We start from the raw sequence: 26564 nt of genomic DNA, 5'->3' as shown, positions 1-26564 counted from the left end.
ACTGACTAACTTTCCTGTTGCATTTCAATAAAATAATGTCTTTCTTCTCGCAGTCACTGCTCGGTTCAATCCACCTCAAATTCAGGGATTGAGAGAGCAGGGTGTCCGGCACACGAGTGAGGACGGGGTCTCCGTCTCGCTGTACTCACACTTGCTGGAAGCGCCGCATGCTGTCCAGGATGTTGAACTGCTGCCACCGCTTGGAGAAGTTGACCTTCCCGTCGATGAGGTCAGGATTCCCCAGGTGAACAAACGTCAAGTCCTGCAGGATGAGACCCCTGAGACAGAGAGGAGAGAGCCCACGTTAACACCAAGCTGCCCTTTGCAAAGACCTGATTTACTTCACTAAAATACCTCTATTAGACCTCTTCACAGTGTCAACAATCTGGAAACAAAATACATAGACCTTGCAATGCTGTGGGAAAAGGGAAAAGGGTGCATTTCAGGGCTACAGGATGGCATCTGTGCACTCACAGGTAGGGTATACAGGGAGGCTCAACGTCCGCCAGCGCTGCACGATACGCCCGAAAAGATGATGAGCTGTCAATCAAGGTGCAGTACTCCTCCAAGCCCTGGAGAAAGCAAACAGCGGAGCATTATGGAAAAAGAAGTGAATGGCTATTGAGTGGACTTCCACTGTACTGTTGCACTGTATTATGTAAATTGGAATTTGTAATATGTTTTATGCCTTGAACTTCACTGTATTTTTGCACTTTGTATTGCACTTATATTTTGTAAGTCGCCCTGGATAAGGGCATCTGCTAAGAAATAAATAATAATAAAAATAAAAATAATAATAATAATAATAATAATAATAATAATAATAAAATAATAATAATAATAAAGCACATCAATCATCTATTCCAAAGGCCGCTGCGGCGAATGACTTGCATTGTTTGACCGTTTCAAGCCTTAAAAAGACAAGCAGGAGCAGCAGAGTTCCCTGAAGATTAACCAACTACACAAATCTGCCAGCATGTTAGAAAATCTCTTGCTGTCAGGCTGCACAAGCGGGACCAACCTCGGACGTCTGTTTCTGCCACTCCAGTCTCCGGATTGGTGCCGAATCCAGTGCAGACAGGATCGCCAAATAGGAGTTAAAATTATTCAGCTTTCTTAAGTGCTAAACAGAAACAATACATAAACATAAAAAAAAACACTTTAGAGTACAATCCACCATACTTGTGTTATTATTATTTATAGTACAGAGACACTAACCATTTTCTATTCGCTTTCATATGCAGATGTCTACTTAAAAAAGTGAAGCTCAGAAAACCAACAAAACAAACAGGCCTCCTTTTCTACAGATATTTTAATACAGGATAAAAAATAATCTCATTCGGGGCTTCAGTAAAATAAGCAAAGAAAACTGATTTGCTAGTCTGTGGCATACTGTGTATTTCAGTGATTTCATTCATTACAGTTCTATATGATACTAATGTGTTGCAGAACATTATATAAGACCAAATAAATACCTTCATAATCTTAATGAATTTAAGGAGTAGCTTCTCCCGGTCCTGAGCTTTCTCCTGCAGAATTATAATGGAGCGAACCCTAAGAAGCAGAGAAACAAACACAAGTTATGGAAATGAAACGTACAGCAGCACGTGGGTGTACACGGCACATCTTGCCGGTATCACAATGAACACAACAAGGTTTTCAAGCTTCCTATTGCTATGTGAGCAGCACATTAAACACACTGGAGGAGGTGACATTTGCGAAGTTTAATGAGTGGGATGGAAACAAACATTCTTCAAAAACATTTCTTGGGAGACAACTTGGAATAATTAACGAAATTCACATGCTTCGTTTTATATAGCATGTTAATGTTTCTGCCATGTGGTTTACATGAGTAACCATATCATTCATTGGAGATAAACCCTAAACCACAAGGATGCACTTTTAAACCCGTAATGTCGTGCCCTCAGGCCTAGGAGAAGCTCAAGTGATGTGTATGAAAGACCTGATTCACTGATTAGCTGTACTAATAACTAATTTTATCTGCACCTGCAATGTTTTACACCCCCAACTGCCTGCAGTTAGCCTTTGCTCTGCTCAGTGATCTAGTTTTCAATGTCGCTCTCTGCTGCTTATTCTCAGGCAGTATTTAACTGCTATTGGTGTCACACAGTGTCAGGATAGCGTTAACCACTTCCTTAGACTATTTTCAAACCACATATAAATAAGCTGAGCTTCGTGGGGGTTTCTGTGTACAGGCATGTGTACTTCAATTGAAAGACCAGAGTGTTCTATATTTTATGAGGTAATAATAATTGTTACTTTCTTCACAGCTGAACTTGAGAAGGGTAAAAACACAGCGGTGCTTGTGGTTATTTGTGGTTTTCTGAAGGATACATTTAAGACACCAAACTGAATGCATAATGATAACGTCTACAGTTTGTTTCAAATGGATTTTCCCCTCTTTACCCCTCAGAGATCTCAACAGTTGTCTCTTTAACATGGACAGAAAGCAAGCGTACCAGTAGGACATATTATTAAAGTGCTCTGTGAACTGAGTCAGGTTGGGACTCTTCTCCTCATTTTGCTCCTTCGCCCAAAGTAACACCTCTGGGATCTGCAAAGAGAGGGCAGGCAGTCAGAACACCAGTGAGCCAAGATATATAGGAGAGAACATCTGTAGATAAAGGCAAACTTCAAGGCAAACCGAAAAGGAGCATCAAAGGTCAATACCAGAGGTAAAATCCAAATCATATCCCATGGCTGGATAATTATTAATGAGAAAAAACATCAATCAATCCTGATGTCATCCCTGATGGGGCCCTCTACTCTAACTTGTGGCCCATTCCCCTTCTGATGTCTCTCTCAGATAATGGTGTTATGACACAAATGAAAGTTGTTAAAGATTGCCATTTAACATTTCATTTTTAAGGGCTGGTGACCTTGAAGATCTTCAGTATCATAGGAGAGAACTGAAAGAAGAGTTAAAGGATGTGGGCATTAAGAAAAACTAACTTTCTATTCCAAAGCCTTACCTCTATTTTATAAAACAATTCTGCATCCAGCAGGGTGAGCTGGTCGGCGATCTCATGACTGCGGAAGTCGTGCAGAGTGCCCGGCCTATGAGGAGGAGAGAGAAAACAAACGAATCTGACACGAGCGAAGACCTGCATCCAAATGGGAAAGCAACGCCACACACGTGGACGATTCATGTCTTGGATGTTAAGTTTTCCATTGCTGTCGAATCAACAAGACACCAAATGCTGAGACATCCCCCGTTGATGAGCTGCCACCTGTCACATACCCCCTGGACAGACAGAGCAGGTTGTGAAATGGAATAAAGAACGTCAAGCTGTGACGGAATGGACTGGGATGTCTAAAGCCGATAACTGGACGCAGCCAATGCTAGATCACAGGTCATGGAATGGGACAGTGAGGTAACAGTCTGTGTACACCTCTTTCATCCTTTCATCCCTAAACCCTGGCAAGACCCCACTGACACCCACCTGGCAGCCACCCCCCGCGCAGCCAAGGGTTTGAGGGAGTGGGTGTAGCGCAGGAGCTTCTTCTGCTCCACCTTGTCCAGGATGTTGTTGCGCAGCACCCGGGCCAGGCTCAGCTCGCCGTTACACACCAGTCTGAACACCAAGTCCATCAGCTGCTTCAGGATGTCGTCTGTGAGCTCCACCAAGCTGGGGGGAAGGCGGGTAAGGAAACAGGCTTTGTCAGCTGTCACTGTACTAGAGCTCAACTCGCCCTCCGCTCAGAAACATCTGAATTCATTTACAAAGTTTACAGTTTGGGAAAGATATTTACCACAAATATAAATACGGAAACATTGAATATTAAAAACTCACCAGAGCTCATCCACGACCCGTACAAGCACGAAGAACGTGTTTTTGCTCACGCGTTTCTTGAAGGTGTCCGGGCTGTGACAGAACGTCGTATATGTACAGCGGGGTCAAGGAATAGAATGGTGCAGTCTGATGACTAAATTACTATAATGTGTATATCTGAGTACTTAAGGAACCTTTTATGCATTAATGTGCGTTACACAGTTTGAGCTGAAAATGACTGGTGTGCAGCCCTTTTAAAGTAACCTTATCAGAAGAGAGGGCAAAACAAACTAACACAACAAGACAAAGCCATCTTAAATGTTAAGCACAATTCCAAACCATTCTTTACATGGTGGGTTTGCAGCTCTGTAATATCAGACAAAATCAAGGTCAATTGAAATGTTCTTTACTAAACTGTTAGAACGCTCTTTAAATGCCACAATGTTTATGTTTAATGCTGCTTAACCTCAGTTTGATCTGAGCAGGCTTTCATTTGAGGTTTTAGGCCTCTAGGATTTGTATGAAAAGGAAAGGGAATTCCATTTTTTTTGCACCACTCATGCTTTATTGAACTGCAGCTATAGGAATAAAAAGACTATTCGAAGTCTGTGTGTCTGCTGTCTGACACATTCGGACTGGTAAATTCAAAGGGATTCAAAAGTATATTCATAGTGACTTTATATTGCATTTGACTAATAATCTCATGTATTTGTCAAGCGGCATGCTTAAAAAGTAGATTGCATTTTTATTTTATATTTCTACATGTCTTTGAATTAACAGGTTTCATTTCAGTTTTCAGAATTTTATCATCTTCTTCTGTGTTTGAGTATACTTCAGACCCTGCACATCATTTTTAAATTGTTTATCTCCAAGCTCTATAATGCAACAGATAAGTTATATCAACCGTTTCCCAAGCAAAACAAAAATAAATTGACACCAAAACAGTAAGAGGGACTGATATCCTATATCACCACACAGATCAATGCAACCAGTGGGAAACTGCAAACAAATAACTAAAACAAAAAAGCATATGGTGTAAGACAATTTACAACAAATACTTCAGTGTTATATCAGCTTAATTCTGAGGGAACTAAGGCATCCCATGGTCTGTTCAGAAAAGGATATCTATAATGCAGCTTCTTTATTAGGTCCTCCGGAGTTATGAATGTCCTATACGTTGTAAGGAAAGCTTCACAGTACAGTACTAGATCTAGAAAAAGAAGAAAACCAGATTAGAGATTTTCATAATTTTATTAACTGGAAGATAAAATAAAATAAAAACAGGAAATAGCCTTCTATAAATAAAGAAAAAAACAACTTTTAATTGGTTTCCTCTTGATTTAATAGACATTTTATTGGGGGTGACATTTGATTAAAACAAAATTATGTAAAAATCAGTTTGCAGTACATCTGATCATATTTTAACCTAATAATGGTGCATTTTGCAATTGGTTTTGCCAAATTTCTGTTAAAAACACCTGACAATAAAAACAATCCTTGTACAGCCTTTCCCACATATTATTCCGTTGAACACAAGGCACTGAAACACCGATTTAAAAGTGTTCAGACATGACAAGGGTCTGCTAAGCAACATTTCTCAAACACTCTGAAGGATATTTTGGATTACATTTACAACACAGATGATGATGATGATGATGAGTATAATTTAATAATGACAACAATAAATCTGTTTCCCCATTCTCACACACACGAACAGAGTAATAAAACCTGCTTTTCCTCGAGAGCAGGTAATAAATACCTTTGCGGTCCGTTTCAGTCGCATGGACTAATAAGATGTCTCCCGATCCCGCCCGGACGTCCGGCCCATCGTCATTCTGAAAGAGCGAGGACAGGAGGATTAGACGGGAAGGGGTGGGAAAAAACAAGCTGGCAGAGCAGCACTCACCCCCGAGCTGGCCCACTCACAATGCCTTTTCCTGCAGCCTTGGGCACAGCAAAGCAGGCTCAGCCCTGAAGCCTCTCATCCCCCCTGCACCACCTGAATACATTAGTGAGGCAGCGTGCTCAGAGACCGGCCCCTCACACTGCAGGGACCCAGCGCACAAACTGCCAGCCTTGCAGGTGAGGCAGGAAAAATTATATATAGAGATACATCTTCCCCAAAACAAAATACTCAATCCAGTGCTCTCAGGCCCTTTCTCCAGATTCTCTGTTGGGGGAGCAGTTTATGGATTTCAGTTCAGCCCCTTTCGGAAAGCTGGGCTTGACCTTGAAGAGTCCAGACTGACAGTACAAACACAATCACGTACTGCTGTCTGTCAGGCTGCGCCAAAAAAAAAAAAAAAAAAAAGCGCAGTTACCCATGGATGCTGTCAGGGGGCGGTGGTGTGCAAGACGGGAGGAAGCAGGGAGGGAGGGAGAGCGCAAATAAAAATCGAAATCCAGCCCAGGCCCAGGCAGGATACAGCCGAGTACAGACCATGAACAGGGCCCCGTCTGCCTGGTACCGAATCAGTGGTGCCCTGTCACACGTGGGCATTCCCTGGGGAGCCGCTGGATGTGGCCGTTGGCACTGAGCTTAGATATCCAGCTTGGAAAGATTTCTCTTTACTTTGGCAGTGAACACCAGTTTAACCCAGAAGAAGAGCCAGCTCAAGACAGTATGTTTAAAAGAGTCCACTATGGGCATTAAGTGGCTATTAATCTATTAAATAAGAACATTAGTCATACATGATTTGGAAGATCTGAATAGGAATAGGTACAGCTGTGATTAGTTATTTTTCTTTTACGGTTTCTTTTTTTAAGGTAATGGATTTTTTTTTTAACTTTTAATATCTTGATTTTATATTCAAATGTTACACAGTGGGCTTTAGCATAATTGATCATGACAGGAGTTGAAAGGAAATGTCACGCATTTCCTTGGCAGTAATGAGATCAGAGTCAATTACAGCAGCATGTGCTGAAAAGGGAAAGGAAGCTTCTGTTTGTGACCGTGAAACTCCAGACAGCAGCCCGTCCTCAAATATCCCCGTCAGCCTACCTCCTGCTTTAGCGTCAGGCGAGACATGATCTCCTTGTGGTCGATGAGGGACAGCTCGTCCACCTCGTCTTCGCTCTGGCCTGAGTCTGTGGACTTCTGTCTCCTGCTTGGAAAACCAGAATTAGTCACCAACATCTGTAGGTACCTCTCCAACATCAGGCTGCACTGGAGAGCAAACGTAATGTCCAATAACACATTGATACCGATACCATTCTCACATTAGGAAAATACATATTCTAATAAAAGGTAAACAAACGAAGAACAAATGCTGATTGATAGGTTTGGCGGCTGATTGACTTAAAATAGTAGATGTCACACAAACAGTCCACAAGCTGGAAGATGAAAGCAGAAGACACTTGTGATTTTAGGAGTTGACAGGCCAGCTGTAGGGAATACACTGGGAATGGCCAATGGCAGGTCAAAGCCCTACCTTTCTATGTCGGTGCTCTCCTTGCTATTGGATGAGGGCTTTGGTGGGGCGGGGTCTTCGAGCACGTCGTCTATCACGGCCGAGGGCTCCTGATAATGAACAACACTGCCTTAAAGAGGGGCATCACAGACGCACTGAGCGCACGCCAGACTGACCGGTGTATCAGTCCTCAGGGAGACCATGAATAGGCTAATCTTAGACTGAATTAGGTTACCGGCCGCAGTGCAAACACAACAATGGCAAAATACATTGGCGACTGATTGCAGTTAGGGAATAAATCGGGGAGCTGTTAATTTAAAGACAAGACAATGGTGGTTAGAAAACTATATTATGCACACACATGTGTAGATATATATGCATTAAAAACAAGAAACTGCATGCAGTATTGTTAAAAAGCAGACAAGAGAATCTTTAAAATGAAAATAAAAACTTCCTGTAAAGAGTATATATTAAGGTAAATAAAAGGATATACAAATGTCCAGGATCATAATAGGTTTACAAAGACATGCTGTGTTTTTTTTTTTTTTTTTTTTTTTTTTTTAGATATACTTAACACTAGACTGGTTCACCTCTGAAGACCTCACTTAAGTCATTGGAAGGTTTAAATCTGAAAATCATTTCAGATCTAACTGCAAGAGATTTGAGAAATTCCTGGAATATGACTATTGTTTTTTTAAATGACAAGTTACAAGATTATAACCAATGGCTTTGTGCAGCGGTCACATATTACAACACCCCGCCCCCCCGAAGAAAACAAACCAAAATGATAAAGAACACCTTGAATACAATCACATTGCATTTCTCACAAATCTGATATGCTACTGTGCAGCTGGTGGCTGCGGTGCACCATGCCAGCTCATTTCCACACAATGATTACAGCACCTCGTCATGAGGGGGGTAAGTGTCCGAGTCGGTGCAAGGCTGGTATTGCAAAACCAGCCACTGCAGAACCAGGGAAGAGAGCAGACAATGAAGGGAAATGGGGTGGGAGATGAAAAGCCACAAAGGACAGAGAAATCGAGCATTACACAAAGGACCGTTAAGCAGTGCTGGGGAGGCCTGAACCATTTGTTACTCAACATAGGAAAAGGAAAGAGTATCTCTTGATTATGATCATGTCAGTGTCTGGTCACTCGCTGAGGCTGGCGTCCTGCCTTGAAAGAAGCTCTGTTTCAATCATGCTGGCCTAATCTCTGTGTTGATTTGAACTCTGATTACTATATTTGTTTTATTTATTTATTTATTTATTTATTTATATTTTTTTAGAGGGTTTGTTGCATCTGCTTTCACAGAAACCCGATTCTTCATCCTACATCCTCTTCACCATTTGAAACAAGCCTTTCTTTCTCCTGATACAATCTTTTCAAATTTATCTGAGTCGCTGGAACCATGTTGTTACTTGTGAATTACTTGTCTATTATCAGTAAGGGTCAGATTTGACATGGAAGTGAAAAACCTATTAGATACAGTTATCACTCACTGTTTTGGCTATATATATGTGTATATCTACATACACACACACACACACACACCACATTAGTTTTGAAGGGTGAGGAACCCAAAGATACATAAAAACGGCAGCACAAGGCAGCATGCCAAGCAAGTCAGAAGCATACAGAAGCCCAAGTAAGCCTCTCAAACCACTTCCGTGTCACATGCTCGAAGCAGCCCATTCTCCAGCTGCACCAATGCGCCACAGCATGCCAGCTACTTACTCCTTTGGAGTGAGGGAGTTCTCCATTGGCTTGGCTGGACGAATACAGATTGACGTATTCACCCTCCCCGCCTTCTTCGTTAGCACTCTCGCTCTACAGGAGAAAGGACGACAGCACAAATGACAAGAGCTCGAGGCAGGGTGCTGGACAGAGAGACACACACTCAGCTGGCAGGACACCAGCCAGAGCTGCTGGGTTTGCGTGGGAAGAGAAGTGCAGGTGGAAGTGTGTGGAGTCAGCAGGGCATTAGCAGGCTGTACCCGGGGGTGCAGAAGTGTTTAGTGTTCCAACTACAACTGTCCATCCAGGAACAAACAGAGATGACCGAGTGATGCATATGTGAAGGCCACTGAAAATCACTGACAAAGGAGTTTGTAGCTTTATACTAAAACTCATTGTAAGCTCTTCCCACAGTCGTTGATGTTGGACTGCATGGGTACATTGAAACCCCACCCTCTCCTGGAGACCTAGTACTGAGCACCCAATTTAAAAAACAAACAAAAAAAACACTGGAATGCAAGGAGATACTGCGGTGTTGGAGAAACCCACTACAAGATTAATTTGGAGTTATACGAGTGTATATTCTTGCATCATCTATAATGTCACTCCACCCCTCAAAACTGAACTAAAAGGAATCTTGCTGGCGACAAACCTTTTGAGTTCCAGCTGATCAAGAACTCCACCCTGGATCTTTAGACCCACCTGACCAGTCCAGTCCCCTCCCAGCACCCACACTACCCAAGCCTGTCCAGTCCCCCTGTCCCCACCATCCCCAAGCGGGAGCTCACCACAGGGGGCTGCAGAGAGTCAGTGAGAGAAGGTTCAGAAGGAAGGCAGACAGCGAGAGAGCCACCAGAGCTTTCCAGGGAACCGTTGGCCAGGCCCCCGGGATCTGCTGATTGGCCGGTGGTGGCTGGCGGCGCTAGGTCCGAGCTCTGCGATTGGTGGACAGTGGGAAAGTGGGAAGAGACAGATGAGAGGAAAGGAGGAATGGAGGCTTGGCTGTGAGGTGCAAAGTCCTGAGAGTAGGACCTGAAAACAGTCTTGTACTGGAAAACAGAGGGGACAGGGAGAGAGAGAGAGAGAGAGAGAGCAAGAAAGACAGAGACAGAGACAGAGAGAGAGAAACAGAAAAAGATGATGAGAGAGAAGCTGGTCTAGACTGTCAGAGGTCTGCAAAGCAAACACTGGATGAGATTCAAGGTGATTCATCGAGATGGAGTCCACTTCTCTCGGTCAGACATCCACTTTCTGCAGAGCTGAGCCGATCAGGTTTTTACCATCTCTACATCTGAGGCCATTTTATACCAAAAACTAATCTGGAGGGAAATCTGCACAGGCATCCTGGTACCCTTTCTAAGCATTTCAGAAACCACAACAATCCAGCAAATTCACAGGAATCACATCTATTAACTCTACCCAATCAGCTTTTTATTGCAGCAGAAATCATTCGAGCTGGTAAAACATGAGTAGGCAGTGGAGTCCCCCAAAATACCCTGTACCAGTAAAGTCTACAAGTTTTCATATGACCTACTTCTGTGCTTTCAAGATAACTGTACTACCTAACAAGAGTGCAGTAAGTTTGGGGTGGGAAAAGAAAAGGCTAAAAAAATTATCGAAGATGTTATTGGTGACACAAAGACGAACAAAACAATGAGGGAAGTTGAGTTTTTCAGTCTGTGTGGTCACGAGTCTATAAGGATGTTTTGTTTTATTAAGACAGCTGCTTACTAAGCTAACAACGCTATGATTATCTAGCAAAACATCCACCACAAACGGAAATGACGGTCTCTACTGAGGCTCTCAATGACTAATTAGACATTTCTGAACAAAGTAGTATTTATACTATACCATACATAAACACAAAAGCTTCACAACCACAGTACAGAAAACAGTATTTTGTGTGTGTACTTCAGCCTTATTATATTGGAAACGCATTGTTATCAAGTCACTGCTCTTTTAATACATCATAAAATCATGAAAGCATGGCTTCTGTTTTTAGTGAAAGTGCTGAGAAAACAGACTTTTTTCCATCCACTTATTTTTGTCGTTTTGATTCTAGGGATCAGCACACTCAAACCATTCCCTATACAGGATCGATTTTTTGATCTGGGACCAATATTCAGAATTTCCCAAAGGACTTGACTTATTCATTTTTATCATGGAAATGTAAGCACAGAACACACTCAATAAAATGAGAGTCACTTGGCCATTGGGAAAGGACAGTCCTCTCCTTGCTTCTTATTGCAATAATTTCTGGGGAACGAAAAAGCTTGATGTTCCCTATGTGCTGCCAAACTGAGACTTACACAGCCAAGTGAAATAAAAACACACTGTCAAGGGGGGGTTTAAAGGCACTGCGTGTCATTGGGCTGCATCACATCTGCACCAGGAGGCACAGACGAACTCTTTAACTTTCCCCCACTCAGACAGAACTGGGTAAACAACCCCCCAAAAAAATCCCACTGCCCTGTACACAGTTTCTACAGGAGTGTGTGATGACAGTTCAACGCAGCCAATCACACGGTGAGCTCATATGCCACCACCACTCCCTCTGCCCCACATTACAGCAACACTGGCTCCCTCTCAGAAATGTCATACTTCAGCGATTACTGCCATTCCTTCATGCCAAACGCCTCTTGAGCAAGACGGTAGGAAGCGTCTCAAAATAACTCCTAAAACCAATGTCCCAAACCCGACCAAAATACCACCCTATCCATCCCGCAAAAGCTAAACAAAGAGGCTGCTTAACGCCTGGAGCTGCCAAAGTCAATTCCCGCTATAAAAACCGCCCTTTTCAACTTTGGAATTGTGCAACCAAAAAATCCTGTAGCGCTCGTATACCAACAATCCAGAAAGACGCGTACAGCAGTCGCTTTAAGAGCAAAATTCACCACACAGATCTGGTGATGTTTTTGTTGGAGCTGTTGACAAGTACATATATTACACAGGCTGGTGAGCTGGTTTTATTTCTCCCTCTCTCTCAGTGCATCATTTTTCAATCAACTATAGTGATTCATACTACAACAGCACAAGACATCAAAGCTTCAACACTAAACCGATTATGAAAATAGGTCAAAACCAGTAGAGTAATGAATCAACATCGGCTGGATCTAGATATTAGTTTGGAGTTTTAATCCAGAACAGGATCGATATAAATCGGAATTTGGTGGCCTCGAAGTGTGAGGTTTAATAGTGTGACTAATCGGAAATGCACGAAAAGTCTCGCAACCGGGGAGAATGAGAGAATCCATTAAGTCATCGTTGCACTCTGTAACGCTGCGGGATTGAAGTGGAATTCAAGAGTAAGTGATCTGCCTACACTTGCCCTTACATTCCTGGTCATACCTATATGCCTATAGGATGACATGAAGCACTTGGCGAGTTCCCACTGCACTTTGAAAGCACATATTAGTGACTATGAATCTGACACTCAAGGACATGGAGGGGGAAATGAAGCTTTAAACCAGGGTTGAGAAACAAAAATAAAACATGTTTTTGTTTTAAATGCGGAACAGCTTTCCTCACACTTCCCCCCCGACCCTCCCTACAACTCTTCAAAAAGCAGGCCCTAAGGAAATCAAGAATGTTAAAAATGCCCTTTTTGGGGGTACAGGGCTCAAGCACGCACACACACAAATCTGGTTTGAATTACAGACATATGGCCACATTCCACACAATCCACAGGAGCATGCATTGGGAAAGACCAGAGACTAAAGGCTCTGTGGTAAGAATATTAACTCAATTATCTCCTTTAGGTCCCATATAACACCACCCCGACTAAGACTGTAACTGATCTCTATCAATCTGCTTTAGTGGAGAATTTCCCCCTCCCCCTTTCTCGACAACACTGGACTGATTTGAACTAATTAGGGGAGTCAGAGAAGACGTGTCAGAGAATTCCTGGTCGTGGTAGGAGGCTGCGTGTCCTTTCATCTGTGCTTTCTTACTGCACTGGAGCCCAGACATCCTGTGCTACAATAAACACAGATGAAAAACGAGAGGTTTCATCACAGAAAGCCATTACCCTGAGAAGCTGTCAAATAAACTATTCTTGAAGTCGACATCCATGTCTGTGTTATAAAGCATGTGGGGAAAACAAAACAACGAGATGACAAAGGGCAGTGATAGGACTGGAACACAGTCAACACGCCAGAGATTTTGCAATATTCCATCCATAAACAGACAAAATGTGCATGGTTACTGTCTGATATAGATTGACCAATTTCAAAGCATTTATGTTGACTGATTCAGAAAAGCCTATTAGTTCATCATTTTTATTAGGGGATAATTTGTCAGCCTTTCCTCCACATATGCCATAATATCCATGTCCAGCACACACCAAACAACACCTCAGCATTCTGACCTAAATTTCTGTAGCACAGAGGGGTGTAAACATTACAGAGTATTAATGCAATTAAGTCACAAAGAGGAATTAAACTAATGTATCCAGTCAGCTGGGGAATGCGCGGCCATGGCTTAGTGACAGACAAAGTGTTGAGCTTTTTCATTTATTTTACATTTTGCCTGCTGAGACAAAAGACATCCTCTTTTTAGGCCGGCAAAACAATCCAATATCCCTTTCACCCAGGCAGCAGTTCTGACAGGTTATTGGAAATCAGACGATTTGACTCTCAAATGACACTGTTACCACACTGAAAGGTACAGCAAAGCTCTGGGACAATGGGCAGCTGTGGCTATGAATTGAGCCTCTCCAGGCTGGATTAGCCCACCGAGAATCACATTTAAAGCACGAAAACTCAGCTCGATGCCCAGATCTGGTGCAGTGCAAACAAAAGGCCATCAGCTGGGACTGTACAATGGTGAAAGGAGAGAAGAGAATTGATCGGATTTGAGTCCGATTTTTCTTTTAGTTTTTTCATGCGGTTATCCTTACTGGCTGCTGCTAATTTAATTCTGTTAAATCAAACTGGAAGTACCTTGTCTAGTGCTAATAATGCTGATGTACATTCATCTATTAGCAAACCCTTTGTGAGACCAGCAGCAGTCAAATAACACCATTAAAGCAACAGCACAAAAGCACTGGGTCTCTCCACTATCTAGTATCTTAGCAAGTGTCACAAAACCCACTTTGAAGTGAGGGCTGCTGGGAAGGGCTCCGACATGAAAGACATCTTTTCAGTTATTCCAAGAATGCTTCTGGGTCACCAACCAAATGGTAAAGCAGTTTCCTTTAGAGAGGGTGCCCTGTGCAAGCAAAGAAATATAAAGACAGATCTAGCATATGAGTCTGAATCATATTGGGGCAGTTTGGCGGCAGGTCTTGAGGCAGGAAATAGCTGGGACCAGCTATAGCACAATGACAAGTGTTTGTAGTTGGCAATATTTGCCCTGACTGTGTGAAAGAATAAGACATTTTTTGCATGATGCATAGCACATCATTACAAAGAATGCTTGATAATTTCTGGACTACACATATCTGATCCCAGGAGTTCGAGGACACAATTCAATTCCTTGCAGTTGATCACTCCATAAAACATGTGCTCTGTCCTACCCAGGGTATTGCCCATTTGCACTGTAAAACAAATCTCATCTCCAATGAAGCAGGCAAATCTACCACTATTGATACAAGCTACATTGATTCAGTCAAAACCGAAGCACCAAAAAAGGTAAGTATTGAAGTAAGAGACTTACAAAACATCAGTGCATTAACTCAAAAACAGCCATTTCATACAGCCTGTCCAGCTATTAAAAAGTCAAAATTCAAACAGTTCGTGTTCCTCACAAAGTAAACATCTGAAGGGTTTGGCTTCTTCTCTGAGGTAGTGTTTACAGCAGACAACCTTAGCTCTGGCCTTCTGTGAACTAGCAGAAATCCATGCAATTCATTCTGCAGTTGACAGGCATGCAGTCTCCCGAAAAGTAGTGAAAACTTAACACTGTCCACCTAATTGTCCACTCCTGACAAGTCACTGCCTCTCTACAGCCAAACCATCACTACTACTTTCACATAAATGCCATTAGCTGAGTGTACAGTCACCTTAAGAATGACCATTTTCTTTATGCAACATACAAATTGGCTAGCTTTCATGTGTAATTGAAACCCCAAAGGTAAGAGAACTCATACTAGCACTGTTAAGTCATACATGAAATGCAGGGGATGGAAAATGGTGAAGAATCCTCTATTTCATGTACAGTAAAGTTGAAAATATTAGTAGTGCGAATTAACCTGAAACATTGTAATACTTCAGATTTGTTGGTTACAAATGAAAAAGGCTAGCTATTAAGTATATGAGTGCAGGATCTACTTCATAAATGATATTCCATATTTGTCAAAACTGTGGCTACCTTTTCCCATTTCCCTCTATGTTACAGTTGTTCTGACTTAATTGTGCTTGTGACAGAATAAAATATAATGCTGATAAAGAAAAGTCAGAGTAGTTTGTGTGCAGTTTATTGCAGAATTTGTCTTTAAACAACAACACACAGAGACTAACAACTGAAAGGGACAGAAAAAAGGGAGAGTCTTCTTGGACAAAGATAGACATGGTTTCTTAAATATGGAAAGGTATGAGAGTTGAGGTTAGATCACCATGTTTTTCTTGATATCTGATTAAGGTCATGCCAGCTGTGCTGCCGGATCAATTTTATATGGCCTGTATACCCACATGTGTAGCAAACGTGTTGTGCATATAATGAAGGTGATATAATTATACTTAACATAGCTTTACATTAAAATAAAACTAGAGACAATATTATATTTGGGGATATATAATTAAGTTTAAAAGCACAATGACCAATATTCTTGAGCAAAGTACACAGGCCATATTCAACTCCTCAGTCAATTAAGCTGGACGTAAGTTAAGCTGGATGTAATCAGACATGCTGAAAAACAGTCTTTAGTATCTACAGCTATTGGTGGGCACAGCGCACCCCGAGAACATCTCACCAGTGATTCAAGATGGGCAGAAATGGGAGGAGACCTGAGCATCCAGACGGGACTGTCCGAAACATTAAGGCCTGATTGGCTGTGAAGGGACTGAGTCAAAAGTATTTGGTTGTAGAAAGGGTGGCTGAGCCAACACTGGCTGAGGAGGGTGGGGTCGAAGAAAGGTTGTCTGAATACCGATTGGTGGAGCAGAGTTGGCGTGATTTGGGGGGTGGGCCAGGGCGTCAACAAAGGGATTGGCCAGGGAGGAGCCGCCATGTTGAGTGAGGGAAAAGAGGGAGGCAGGTAGAGGGGGAATGGAAGCTCTTCAGAGATGGAGGGAGGAAGAGGAGGAGACGCCAACTTTGGAAAGGAAAAGAAACACAAAATTAAAGAAACACATGGAAAAAGAGACAAACAACAGCAATAAAATAAAACCATGAGAAATAAGATCTTATGAATTTCACCTTGGACATTAAATGGACCTACAACAAGCTCTTTCTGCAAGAAACTAAATGTCTTTAATCAGACTTTTAAGCATTTCTGCGATATAGCCTAATCACACTCCTTGTCATTGCTGAAGTAGCCAAAGGATTCTCTGCGGTTTGAAAAGTCCACAACTTGGTGTGACATTATTAGCACTCGTTTCCACATGTTTAAATCAATAAACAGCTCTCAATACCCAATTTTGTATTTTATATTTAAGTTTCATTGATGATCACATTCCAACATCTTTAACGATAAGAATGTTTCCTTATAATACGGTTTGTTTGAAACCAAAGATGTATTTTTCATTTTAACCTGGTTAAAAAATAAATTAAAAAATAAGCACAGATTTCTTATATTGAGTTTAAAGGTGATATACAATTACAAGCACACAAAAAAAAAAAAAAAGGAAAATAAAATATCTTACTCTTTGAAGCCGGTTCCTTATCTACATCACGCTTCATCACGCTTCATCACAAAATCCATTAAACCTATTGCTGTGTGACCCGGGAATTAAAAAAAAAAAAAAAAAAAAAAAACAGACGCTTGCCGCACTGCATCAGTGGGACTGAAATAAAAGAATGTACTTAAAAAGCATACTGGTGGTGTTTAGACTAGTGTCTGGTAAGTGTTGGAAAAGGCAAAGAAAAAACCCCCGGTACGAATATGAAATCTGATGGGACTAAAAAACACCAAACTGGACACATTGAATTATAGCTACAAACCAACACGAACAACAGAAGCTCATAAAATGGACTGAAATACTGAAACATCTGCAGCATAACAGGACAATAATTTAGGACACCAGCTACTCAGAATAGCATATCTTTGATCCACTACACACAGTAAAATAACTCTTGCCAGTGTCAGTTGATGTGTTTTCCTGTTCTAGCTCCATAAAGTCTAATCATATCACTGACAAATTACTCTGAACCAGCACAATTTCAATTTCTCAGTCATCACTGCGTTTCTTTTTTTTCAAAAAAACACAAGATAATGCAACTAGCAAACCGCAAGCCCTACTGCTGTCTACACACAGTGAAACTTTTCAGTTCCTTTTACAATATTAAATTACATATTGAATATCTAAAATGTTTTGTAATTAAGATGAAATAAACAAGCTTTCCGAGTTCTCTGAACACAGCCATATACATTGTTTCCCTTAAAAAACTATTAAATGGAAAGTAATTATAATGATCACATACTGTTGAATGTCCATGAAACGGTTTGGCTTTTGTACATGTTTATTAAGTTGGCTTACCTGTAACCTCATAGTTAAAGTAAAAAAAGTAAACAAAGAATATACAGTACAGTTAAGCAAAGGTTGATAGCCAACCCTGGTCAATGCTCTCTCTGTATGAGTAACAAAAATAATAAAACAAAATTAATAAATACATTTGTTGTTTTGCCATGTTCAAGAATTAAGTTTTGTGAAGAAGATTAATCAACAGGGAAATTAAAACCCTAGTTGTTTTGGAGAACCAATTATTCTATCAGAGACTGCAACTGGAAATTAACCATTGGGAATTAATTAATTCTTAATGAGTAAAAAAAAAAAAACTTAACAAAACAAGAATAAGACTTCAAAATGGTCGGGATGAATCAAATTATAAATGGGCTGCCAGATTGCTTTGTTGGAGCATTTCAAAAAAGCCCCTCGTTCAATGAAATGTGAAAAACAAACACAAAATGATATCGTTTTGGCAACATTGTTGATGCTGAAACCTAGAGCATTGACTGTGAAGCTCTCAGACCAGGGTTGGGCCACCAGCAGAATACGGACGACACCACAGCACCACACAGCCACAGCTCCACAGGCTGAGACTCACCGGAGGCGCGGTGAAGGAGGTGTGCCGGCTCAGGTAGGAGTTAGAGACGGATATGCTGAGACTGAGAGCGGAGTTGGCGTCCTCCACCACGACAGCAGGTTTAGAGGGCTGAACATGACATGAAAGAGAAGAGGAGGAGGAGGAAGAGGAGGAGGAAGCAGTATAGGAGGCCTGCAGGACACAAGCAGAGAAGGGCAGAGACGGACGGGAGAGGAAGGAGAGGGAGGAGAGCAAGGGAAAGTTTATTCAGCTAGCAGTACATCTAAGCAAAGGACCGGGAGCTCTAAGCAGCAGTGGGCAGAGAAAAAGAGCAAGTTTTATTCATGTATTCTTCTTTAAATATATCCATCTATCTATATTCATACATATACATTTATAAACACACACATATGGCATATAAGCAACATCGCTGGATTGACTTGTGCGTAGTGTCAAAACAAACCAAAAAGCCAAAAGAATGGGCAATGTTACTCTTGGAAGCCAACACAATACTTGATTGCCTGCATGTGAGTTCTTAAAGACAACAAATACTTAATCTTTCTTGCTTTTACAGTGTAAAGCCTTTTGTTTTGATTTTAGCGATTTCACTATGTCTTGAACAGAAACCTCTTCTACACTGAAGAGCAACTGTTAATTATTTGAATCATGACCACAATAAAGTCTATGCAATATAAATTATTTTCAACCTGCATGCCTTAGCATCTAGGCATATTGGATCGCAACACTAACTAGCAAGTCTTTAACCTCTTCCTTGTTTCAGGTGCTGAGGTACCAAAGCATCAATGTTCCTGGAAGTGGTGACTCAGCAGGGATTTGATTTACCTAGATGATACATGAATATCTGTCTGTCAGTGTGGAAAGAAAGAAGAGAAGACAGGAAAATAAGGTGAAAATAATAAGAAGAGGGCCTTAGCCAAGTCTTAACCAACATGAGAAGGTGTCAAAACCACTTGTTTTCTCACTCAGCTGGTCACCTGACTGAGAAGAAACTAAAACCTTTTCCATTCACCTTCGGGGAAGGACCGGGGAGGACACTGAAGTTGCTGAGAAAGATGCTCTTGGCACTTTACTGAATGTATTTATTTCTATTTATATATATATTTATATATATAATTAACAAAAGTGAGATGGAGGAAGCCAAAAAGGTGCTCCCCAAAAATGTTTGCAATAATATATTTAAAAAGCTGGCCACTTTTCACAAGTCTTCCCAATGGGATTTTAAATTAATTCAGCTGCAGTTTGAATCCTAAATAACTTGTATTATGTTGGTATGTTTAGTCTAGATATATAGATATATAAAAGGTCATACTATTAAGATGATTGACAATTAACTGACTGGAGAGATGTATTGGTTATTGGTTGTGTCATCTCCGACCAAATGTGTACAGAAAAAGATCAAGTGTTACACCACTTATTTTAGGATAAAACCTAACCCGCCATGATCCTGTGTCCTTAACTGACAGATTATGGAGTTTCGGTTAGAACTTTTTTTCTCTCAAAAACATTAAACATGGATAATGCTTCTTTAAAATTACTTTTCTAAAACTTGTAAGTCTGTCGCAGATTTTCAGATTAAGACTCATCTCCGAGGGGGAAAATGAGTCACGAAAGCTCCGGTTTAAATACCATGGGAGCAAGCATCAGCTGAAAAGAAAGGGGTTTAAAATAAGCATTTCAGTCAGAAAACAGCAACGAAATCAGAAAGAGGACTGGAATTTCATGGCAAAGTTGTCCAGGAAATAGTTTATGAAAACATCAAATGTCACCACAGAAGTATAATGAGAAGTCTTCATACTTGGAGTTCATTGGGTAATTCGTTTTGGTTCAAATATCCAAGTAAATTGACGTTAACATATAGGAATTACTTGATGTAGTTATATTTATTTTTTGAGAAACATCAAAGAACAACAGTCCATGTGTTTTCCATGACTGTTGTAAGTGGTTTTTCCTTTAAACTTCATAAAGCCTTATCTCATTCCCATGCCTTCCTTTCTTAAATTCACCACAGAATTTTAAAATATTTTATTTTCATATTCATTCATTACTTCTCATTCAGTTGCCAGTAGCTACCTGAACAGATCATACAACCTTAACTCGTGAAGGGAGGGGGGGCGGGTTGCACTTGTTAATTTGGAAAACATGTTTGCCAACAGATATTAAATAAGCCTAATATTAGAATAGATAAGGCTGTGTGTAATGTTTAATTATATAATCAAAAAACAAGGCTCTCTGAGATTATTGTGTTGTGAAACGTTTCCGATATACCAAACAACACTTCAACCATGGAGGTTAACACTTAAGCTGGCACCAAAAAAGTCCCCTACAATGAAAATGAAGATGGCACTGCACAAATAGTACATTTAAGAAATGCACTGGCAGCTGGGAGATGAAGGCCTTTAAATAAACATATGTACCCAGCTCTGTACATAACCTGATCCATCTGATGAAGTTGAGGCACAATATAATGATTGTTAAGCCTCTTCTGAGAAGTCATAAAAAGTAGGTGTTAATTCAAGGAATAGATAAGGCCAGTGCATCTCCTGTGCTGGGAGAGAGAAACCACCCAACCCCCAAAGACACAGGCCTGCCCAGCCATCCACCCCTCTGTGCTGCAAACCCACTGGATTGGAGATAAGATCAAACTCAAAGTCAAGACTTGTTCTAATTTAGAGCCAGGAATAATTGTTGAACATGGAGGCATTTTTCTAATAATCTTGAAATATATATGCACATACACTTTTTGTCCCCCCCAAAGTTATCAAAGGATCCACTTTTCAATCCTTAATTGATAATTGTGGTCAACTGTGAGTAATCTGTTTTGGGAGTGAACATACTAGTGCATCAGCCAGAGAGGAATTGAGACATTACTGAAATACTTCATGATGCTTGAAAACGATTTGAAATTGCAAGCAGCTGCACAGAAATCTGAAGGCTTTCCGATATAGTGTCAGGCCCTCGCTCAGCATGTACATTCAGTCGACTACTGTCAACAGAATAAGAAACAGCACCCTCTGATCTCATAACACACTTCCATCTCCGAGCCAAAGAGCACTTCCTGTCGAGGTCAGTCATCCTGCTTTCCATTACTGAGGTTCACAGACTGCTGTTGAGAAGTGTCCCAGGGTATTGGTGAGGACATTTGAGCACACTGGAAGGATCACTCTTAAATAACCAGATTTCAAAAGAATATATTGGTGCCTGATTATCCTAGTATTTATCTGGTGTGCTTCTTATGCAAAGCTGTCTTACTGTAGATAATTATCACACTTTTTATTTTGAAGTGTCTATACCTGTGCGTACTGAAAATAATAACTATAATAATCCCCTAACTGTGTGGCAGGTATGTTTGAATGACCTACCCCTATTCCTATTGCGTGTGTACAGCGTGCCTTCTGCTTGGGATTGATAAAAACAGTCACACTAGCACATCATAGTGGTGCAACAAAAGTAACGTAAATATCAAACACTCATTGCATGTGGAGACTCATGATAAAATATCTTTACTCTCTATCTTACAATCGGTAGCTTAAACCCTCTTAAAAAAAACAGGAAATTAGCTGCTATTGATGTGAAGATCTTTAAAAACAACAACAACAACAACAACAACAACAACAAGAGACAGAACATTACAAAAAGAGCCCTTGTGCTTCTCGAGAGCCCTACCCTTGCAGTTGCCATGCTCTGTGTGTGAGTCTGTGTGTCTGTCCAGGGGCAGGTGTCTGTGTGACACTTGGGGGTGAGGGGCACAGTGTAGCACTCACCAGCTGCCTCTGCTTGGGCGGGAGGGCAGGAGGGGGATGCAGCTCGTGAACGGAGTCCGTGCTGCTGAAGGAGTCGTTGAACCCGTACACCTCCTGGAAGCGCTTGTTCCTCTGCTCGTAAATGCTCTCGCTCTGCGGCGTCTGGTAGAAGACTGAGGGCTGCGGCTCTGAGTAGTCCTCCACGAACTGCATGTACTTCAGGACTGGAGAGGGGTAAAACACAGGCCAAACCAAAATGAGCAGACGTCATTCTTGTCCCAGGTGGGGCACTTGGTGCAGGGTTGGGACTTTCTTTTCACAGAGACATGGGAGGAAAAAAACACTAAACTGGCTTTCATTCATTCAATTACCTGGAATCATGAAGTGCCACGGGACAAGGGAAATGCCCAATACTGCAAACAGACCCCGGTGACATTTATGGAAATCTCAGACGAGCCTCTCTCAGCAACAGCAAACCTGCTCTGTGAATCCCCTTATCAAAATTAAAAGGTCCAATAACGCAGAGGTGTGGTAACATTAAACTCGGGCCTAGTGTGAAAGCATGGCTGATCTGATTGACACGTTACCTTCACAAGGAAGCCAAAGAGGGTGATGTTGTGCCTACTGTGTGTAATGTTCTGGTGCAGGCCAGTCAGTTAGAAATACTTCAATTAAGTTATACAAGCTCCCATGCCGGCACAAACTCAACATCCCCACTGCCCGGCCTGCCGCAAACTCCTCTGGTTCTTCTCATGCGGCAGAAAGTCAATAAGCCGATAGGAAATTACATCATGCCCCCAGAGCTATTCTGCACACTCTGGAGTTCATTTCCTGCATAGCTGGGAGAGCCTCCCGCTCTATTCACCGAGAGATTTCCCATATTTCACCAACAAAAGCATTATTCCGCATGACCTCACTCTGCTGATATTACCATTTCCCTCCCAGACCTCCACCCCCGAAGTTATGGCTGGAAACCCAGCTGTGGAACTGGATTAAACCCAGTGATTTATTCACTGATAGCAGCTCAGAGACCTCGCAGGGAGAGAGCCATCCCACTTTGGTGGGGTGGAGGCACCGAGCGATTCTCCACAACGCAGGAGGAGAGCAAAGAAGTCCAAGAGCAATGCGTCACATAAGCTATGAAGGTTAAGCATGAGTTAATGACCGGAGTCAGACTTCAAAACTGTGGCTAGTAATTTAGTAGTGATTTAGATTTATTCCTGTAAGCTATTGAGAAGTATTGTAATGTAAACATGTTATATACTAACCCTCTGACTCATTTATCGCAGACGCTTTATGTATTTCTCGGCTGCACTTTATGTTGCATTACGTTTTTTGTTTATATAACACTATCCTACACTAGATCACTAATGATCTGCTACAGGTCGTGTATAAAATATATAATAATTTTGCATTTGATTGAACAATCGAGCATCAGTGCATCACCTTGGATAAAGACATCAGCATCAAGGTTATCAATGTATGACAACTAAAGTTTCCTTCCAAAAAAGTGATTTTGATGGTTTCACAGCAGACAACATAACACCTATACCAGTTAAAAAACATTTCAAACATGATTTAGGAACCTGTTGCAGCTTGTTCAATATTTTTGTTTCACTTCCTATTAACATTCTAGAGCTATAAGATTTGGCGTAAAACGTGCCCGGCGGAGATTTAAGACAACACCATAAACACACGTGAGGGAATTCTGAAGAGAAATCCATGGTTTACATTAGCAGCCAAAAAAAATAAAAAAATCCCTCTGAAAGGCACTAAGATCAGTGTATTTTTCCTCAGTGGGAGTTTATGATAGAAATGCCTGACTGTGGGGTTTTCCAACCAGATCAAATCTCCAGCCGGCCATTTTGACTGGTGGTAATGAAATAAACTTGCCACTAAAGGCCGGGAGCCGCATTCTTGACAATGTAATTGAATCTCTTAAGAAGTGGAACCTGATATAACATTACTAAGAATTTGTCTTTTGTCTATTTACTCATTTTTAAGCGGTGGACAAGCTAATCACAGCTTTTTAGTATTATAAATACTTTTCTTTCCTCTCAGCAAAAATGAAAGGGATATCCATGATTGGCAGGAATTCACTTAAATTAAAAAAACAAAAGCTGAAATTGACACGACAGTTCCCCCACACCCCCTTCCAACCCAACCCAACACCCCGACACTCACTGTGTCTGCTTTTCTTCTCCGGCAGCGGAGGGGGGCTCTCGGGGATGTCTGACGACTCGGAGGCGCTGAATTCGGTGGGGAAGGCGCCGGTGCCGCATGGGGGCAGTGGCGAGATGGGGGTGTAGACTGGGAAGGGGGGCACCTGCTGGAGGTCTTCCTCGGAAATGTTGTCATATTGCGAGGGGTGCCGTTCGTAGGAGACACGGGAGCCCGGGCTGTCGGAGGAGTGCGAGGAGGACTGGGAGGCCGCGCTGCGCCGCTTCTTTTCTGGGAGGGCGGGGGGGGCGCTGATGCAGGCGGGCTGGGGAATGGGCTGCTGCCCAGGGGGGGACCAGTACTCCGGGGGCTGTGGGGACACGGTGTTGAAGGGGGAGCTGAATTGCTGCCCGGGACATGGAGAGGATGACTCGCTGTGAGACTCGGGCAAAGGGCTCAAAACGCCCCCGACCAGCACCTGGGGGATGTGATCAGTGTTCGACAGGTCCTGATGCAAGAAGTCGTAGTCTGGGTCGTAGCTCTCAGTGTTATCTGTAACAAAGAACAGTGTGAGGTAAGGTTTATATAGTCTGCACTGCAGTGGAAACAAAACAAAATGGTTGTTCATTAATTAAGATTTTCACCGACTGAGGAATTCAACAGCTTTATATTCCATTAAATACTACTACCTCTTTGCCCGCTAATCTTCTAATCTTTACTGACTTATTCTTTTGTAAGAGATATGCATCTAAGGTTTAGACTAGAGTTCTTCTACAACAGAGCTCAGTCATCCTAGTACATAGTACATCCTGCCAAGTTTAGCTTTGGGGCAAAAGCCAGAAATTGAACGGATTAACACCGTGCCATGTATGTGTTCACGTTTGATTAAAATACAAGGTGTGAATAAGACACACCAAAACAACATAGCCTAAAAAACTAACATTGTAGATTTTATTGTTGTAACATACTATCATTCGAGGAATAACAAAATACTAGTACAACAAGTGAATTATGGGTTAACCAACAACGTAATTTAGATTTTCTTTAAAAGAGTAGTTTCCATTTTATAGAAGTTGTATTGATATAATTTGAGCAAGAAGATAAAAGATTAACGTCTTTATAAGTACACACAAGATAATTTAATACTCCACAGGACTATTTTTTTAAGTGTACCCCTAATCTACCCTTGGACCACGTCATCTCCACAGTGAATGCTTTCCTTTTGAAGTCAGCTGTAAAGAGACAGAAGATCTGAAGAGAAGAGGTGACACCAGCGCCCTTAAGCTACTCTTCCACGTTTCTACTGTAACATCTGAAGAACAGTAACTGTCACCACATAAAACACAGGCCGAATAAGACAGTGAGGTAAGTAACCAAGTGGGTAATAGCTGAAGAATCCCCCTTGAGCCTTTTTTGATAAACAGGAAGCAAACCATGATTAAAAAAAAAAAAAAAGTGGTTTAAAAGAAGCAATTCCACACTACAGGAAATGTGTAGTACAGGACTTTAGGGAGTACTCATACCTTATGAAAAAGCATCAATCAACCAATTAATTTTGGTTATAAGGCTAATGAAATACAAATTCCATTTCCAAAAGGAAAGCTTTACTTGCTTGCATTGAATTTATTGAACAATTTTCAGCACAGCCCAAGTTTCGCCTGTTTTCATTTCCTGTACAACATCATGGGATGTGACATGAATGGCCTTTTATGAATTGTATTATTCTTATATTTTTCATTGCCAGAATGTGACAGTATAAAATATTCTGTGAGCAATGTCACCCGAACAAAAAAAACAATGTAAGTGAGCATTTTTGCACTGCTTCGCAAACGATTGGCCATTTATTTTCACAGAGAGTTCTTTGATTTTATGCAGATAGATTTCTAGATCAGGTATGGCACAACCCCGGTTTCTCCATTACCTCATTTCCAGTACCACTTAACTCACACATCAAACATCTTACCCCACACTCTCATGCAGTGCCTACAGGAAACGATGGCAGATACTAAACATTGTTAATCGATTCTTATTCTATAGCTTGTAGTGTGAATATTCTGCTGCTGCACCTCTTCTGACAACTTTGTGTATATTACGTATGAAAGTACATTTGTATGTCTGGTGAGGGGATGGTATGGGAGCCTATTTGGTTTTATTGGTAAAATGTCCCACAGCCTTCCTATTCAACTAAGAATACATTTAATTTAATTTTCCCAGGGCAGTCTGCAGTTCCACATTAATGCTTAATATATGAAACCACCTGGTGAAAGCACACCGTGCTAAATCTGACAAACAGGTTCTGTGTCAGATCAGTTTATATCTACGGCTTGATCATTTAACACCGGTGAATGTAAATGTCAGTCTTACAGAGATCGCAATTAGTAGAGTCAAATCTGATGATCTGAAATTGCCTTCAGTAATAAGTTATTTTCTTTTTTTCCCCATTAAAATCTTTGGAGTTTGTTACTAAATTTAGTCACTCTCAGTCAGTTCTTCCACACAGTCCTCTACTGAATAAGAGTC

General features: G+C 41.4%; 1 protein-coding gene across 3 annotated transcripts in view; it reads right to left on the bottom strand.

Annotated features, from left to right (window-relative positions):
* Positions 1-26564, bottom strand: part of LOC136758511 (rap guanine nucleotide exchange factor 1) — a 76157-nt gene that overhangs the window by 3568 nt on the left and 46025 nt on the right. Inside the window, exons 9-26 of one of the 3 annotated variants that reach the window (XM_066712946.1) lie at positions 24069-24596; positions 21906-22108; positions 18145-18315; positions 15851-16192; positions 9729-9875; positions 8941-9033; positions 7226-7314; positions 6796-6898; positions 5554-5629; positions 4920-5004; positions 3816-3908; positions 3465-3650; positions 2994-3078; positions 2481-2575; positions 1476-1554; positions 1022-1123; positions 475-572; positions 150-278 (exon numbers count right to left, since the gene is read on the bottom strand). In XM_066712946.1, coding sequence (XP_066569043.1) covers positions 150-278; positions 475-572; positions 1022-1123; positions 1476-1554; positions 2481-2575; positions 2994-3078; positions 3465-3650; positions 3816-3908; positions 4920-5004; positions 5554-5629; positions 6796-6898; positions 7226-7314; positions 8941-9033; positions 9729-9875; positions 15851-16192; positions 18145-18315; positions 21906-22108; positions 24069-24596 — 2704 coding nt within the window. The remainder of the gene's footprint in view (positions 1-149; positions 279-474; positions 573-1021; positions 1124-1475; positions 1555-2480; positions 2576-2993; positions 3079-3464; positions 3651-3815; positions 3909-4919; positions 5005-5553; positions 5630-6795; positions 6899-7225; positions 7315-8940; positions 9034-9728; positions 9876-15850; positions 16193-18144; positions 18316-21905; positions 22109-24068; positions 24597-26564) is intronic. The other 2 variants (XM_066712947.1, XM_066712949.1) reach the window with 2 other exon arrangements.

This window comes from Amia ocellicauda, chromosome 9 (assembly GCF_036373705.1).
Source record: "Amia ocellicauda isolate fAmiCal2 chromosome 9, fAmiCal2.hap1, whole genome shotgun sequence".
In the NCBI taxonomy this organism is placed as follows: Eukaryota; Metazoa; Chordata; class Actinopteri; order Amiiformes; family Amiidae; genus Amia; species Amia ocellicauda.
The sequence above is the reverse complement of the archived record's forward strand: the minus strand, read 5'-3'. Positions and strand labels throughout refer to the sequence as shown.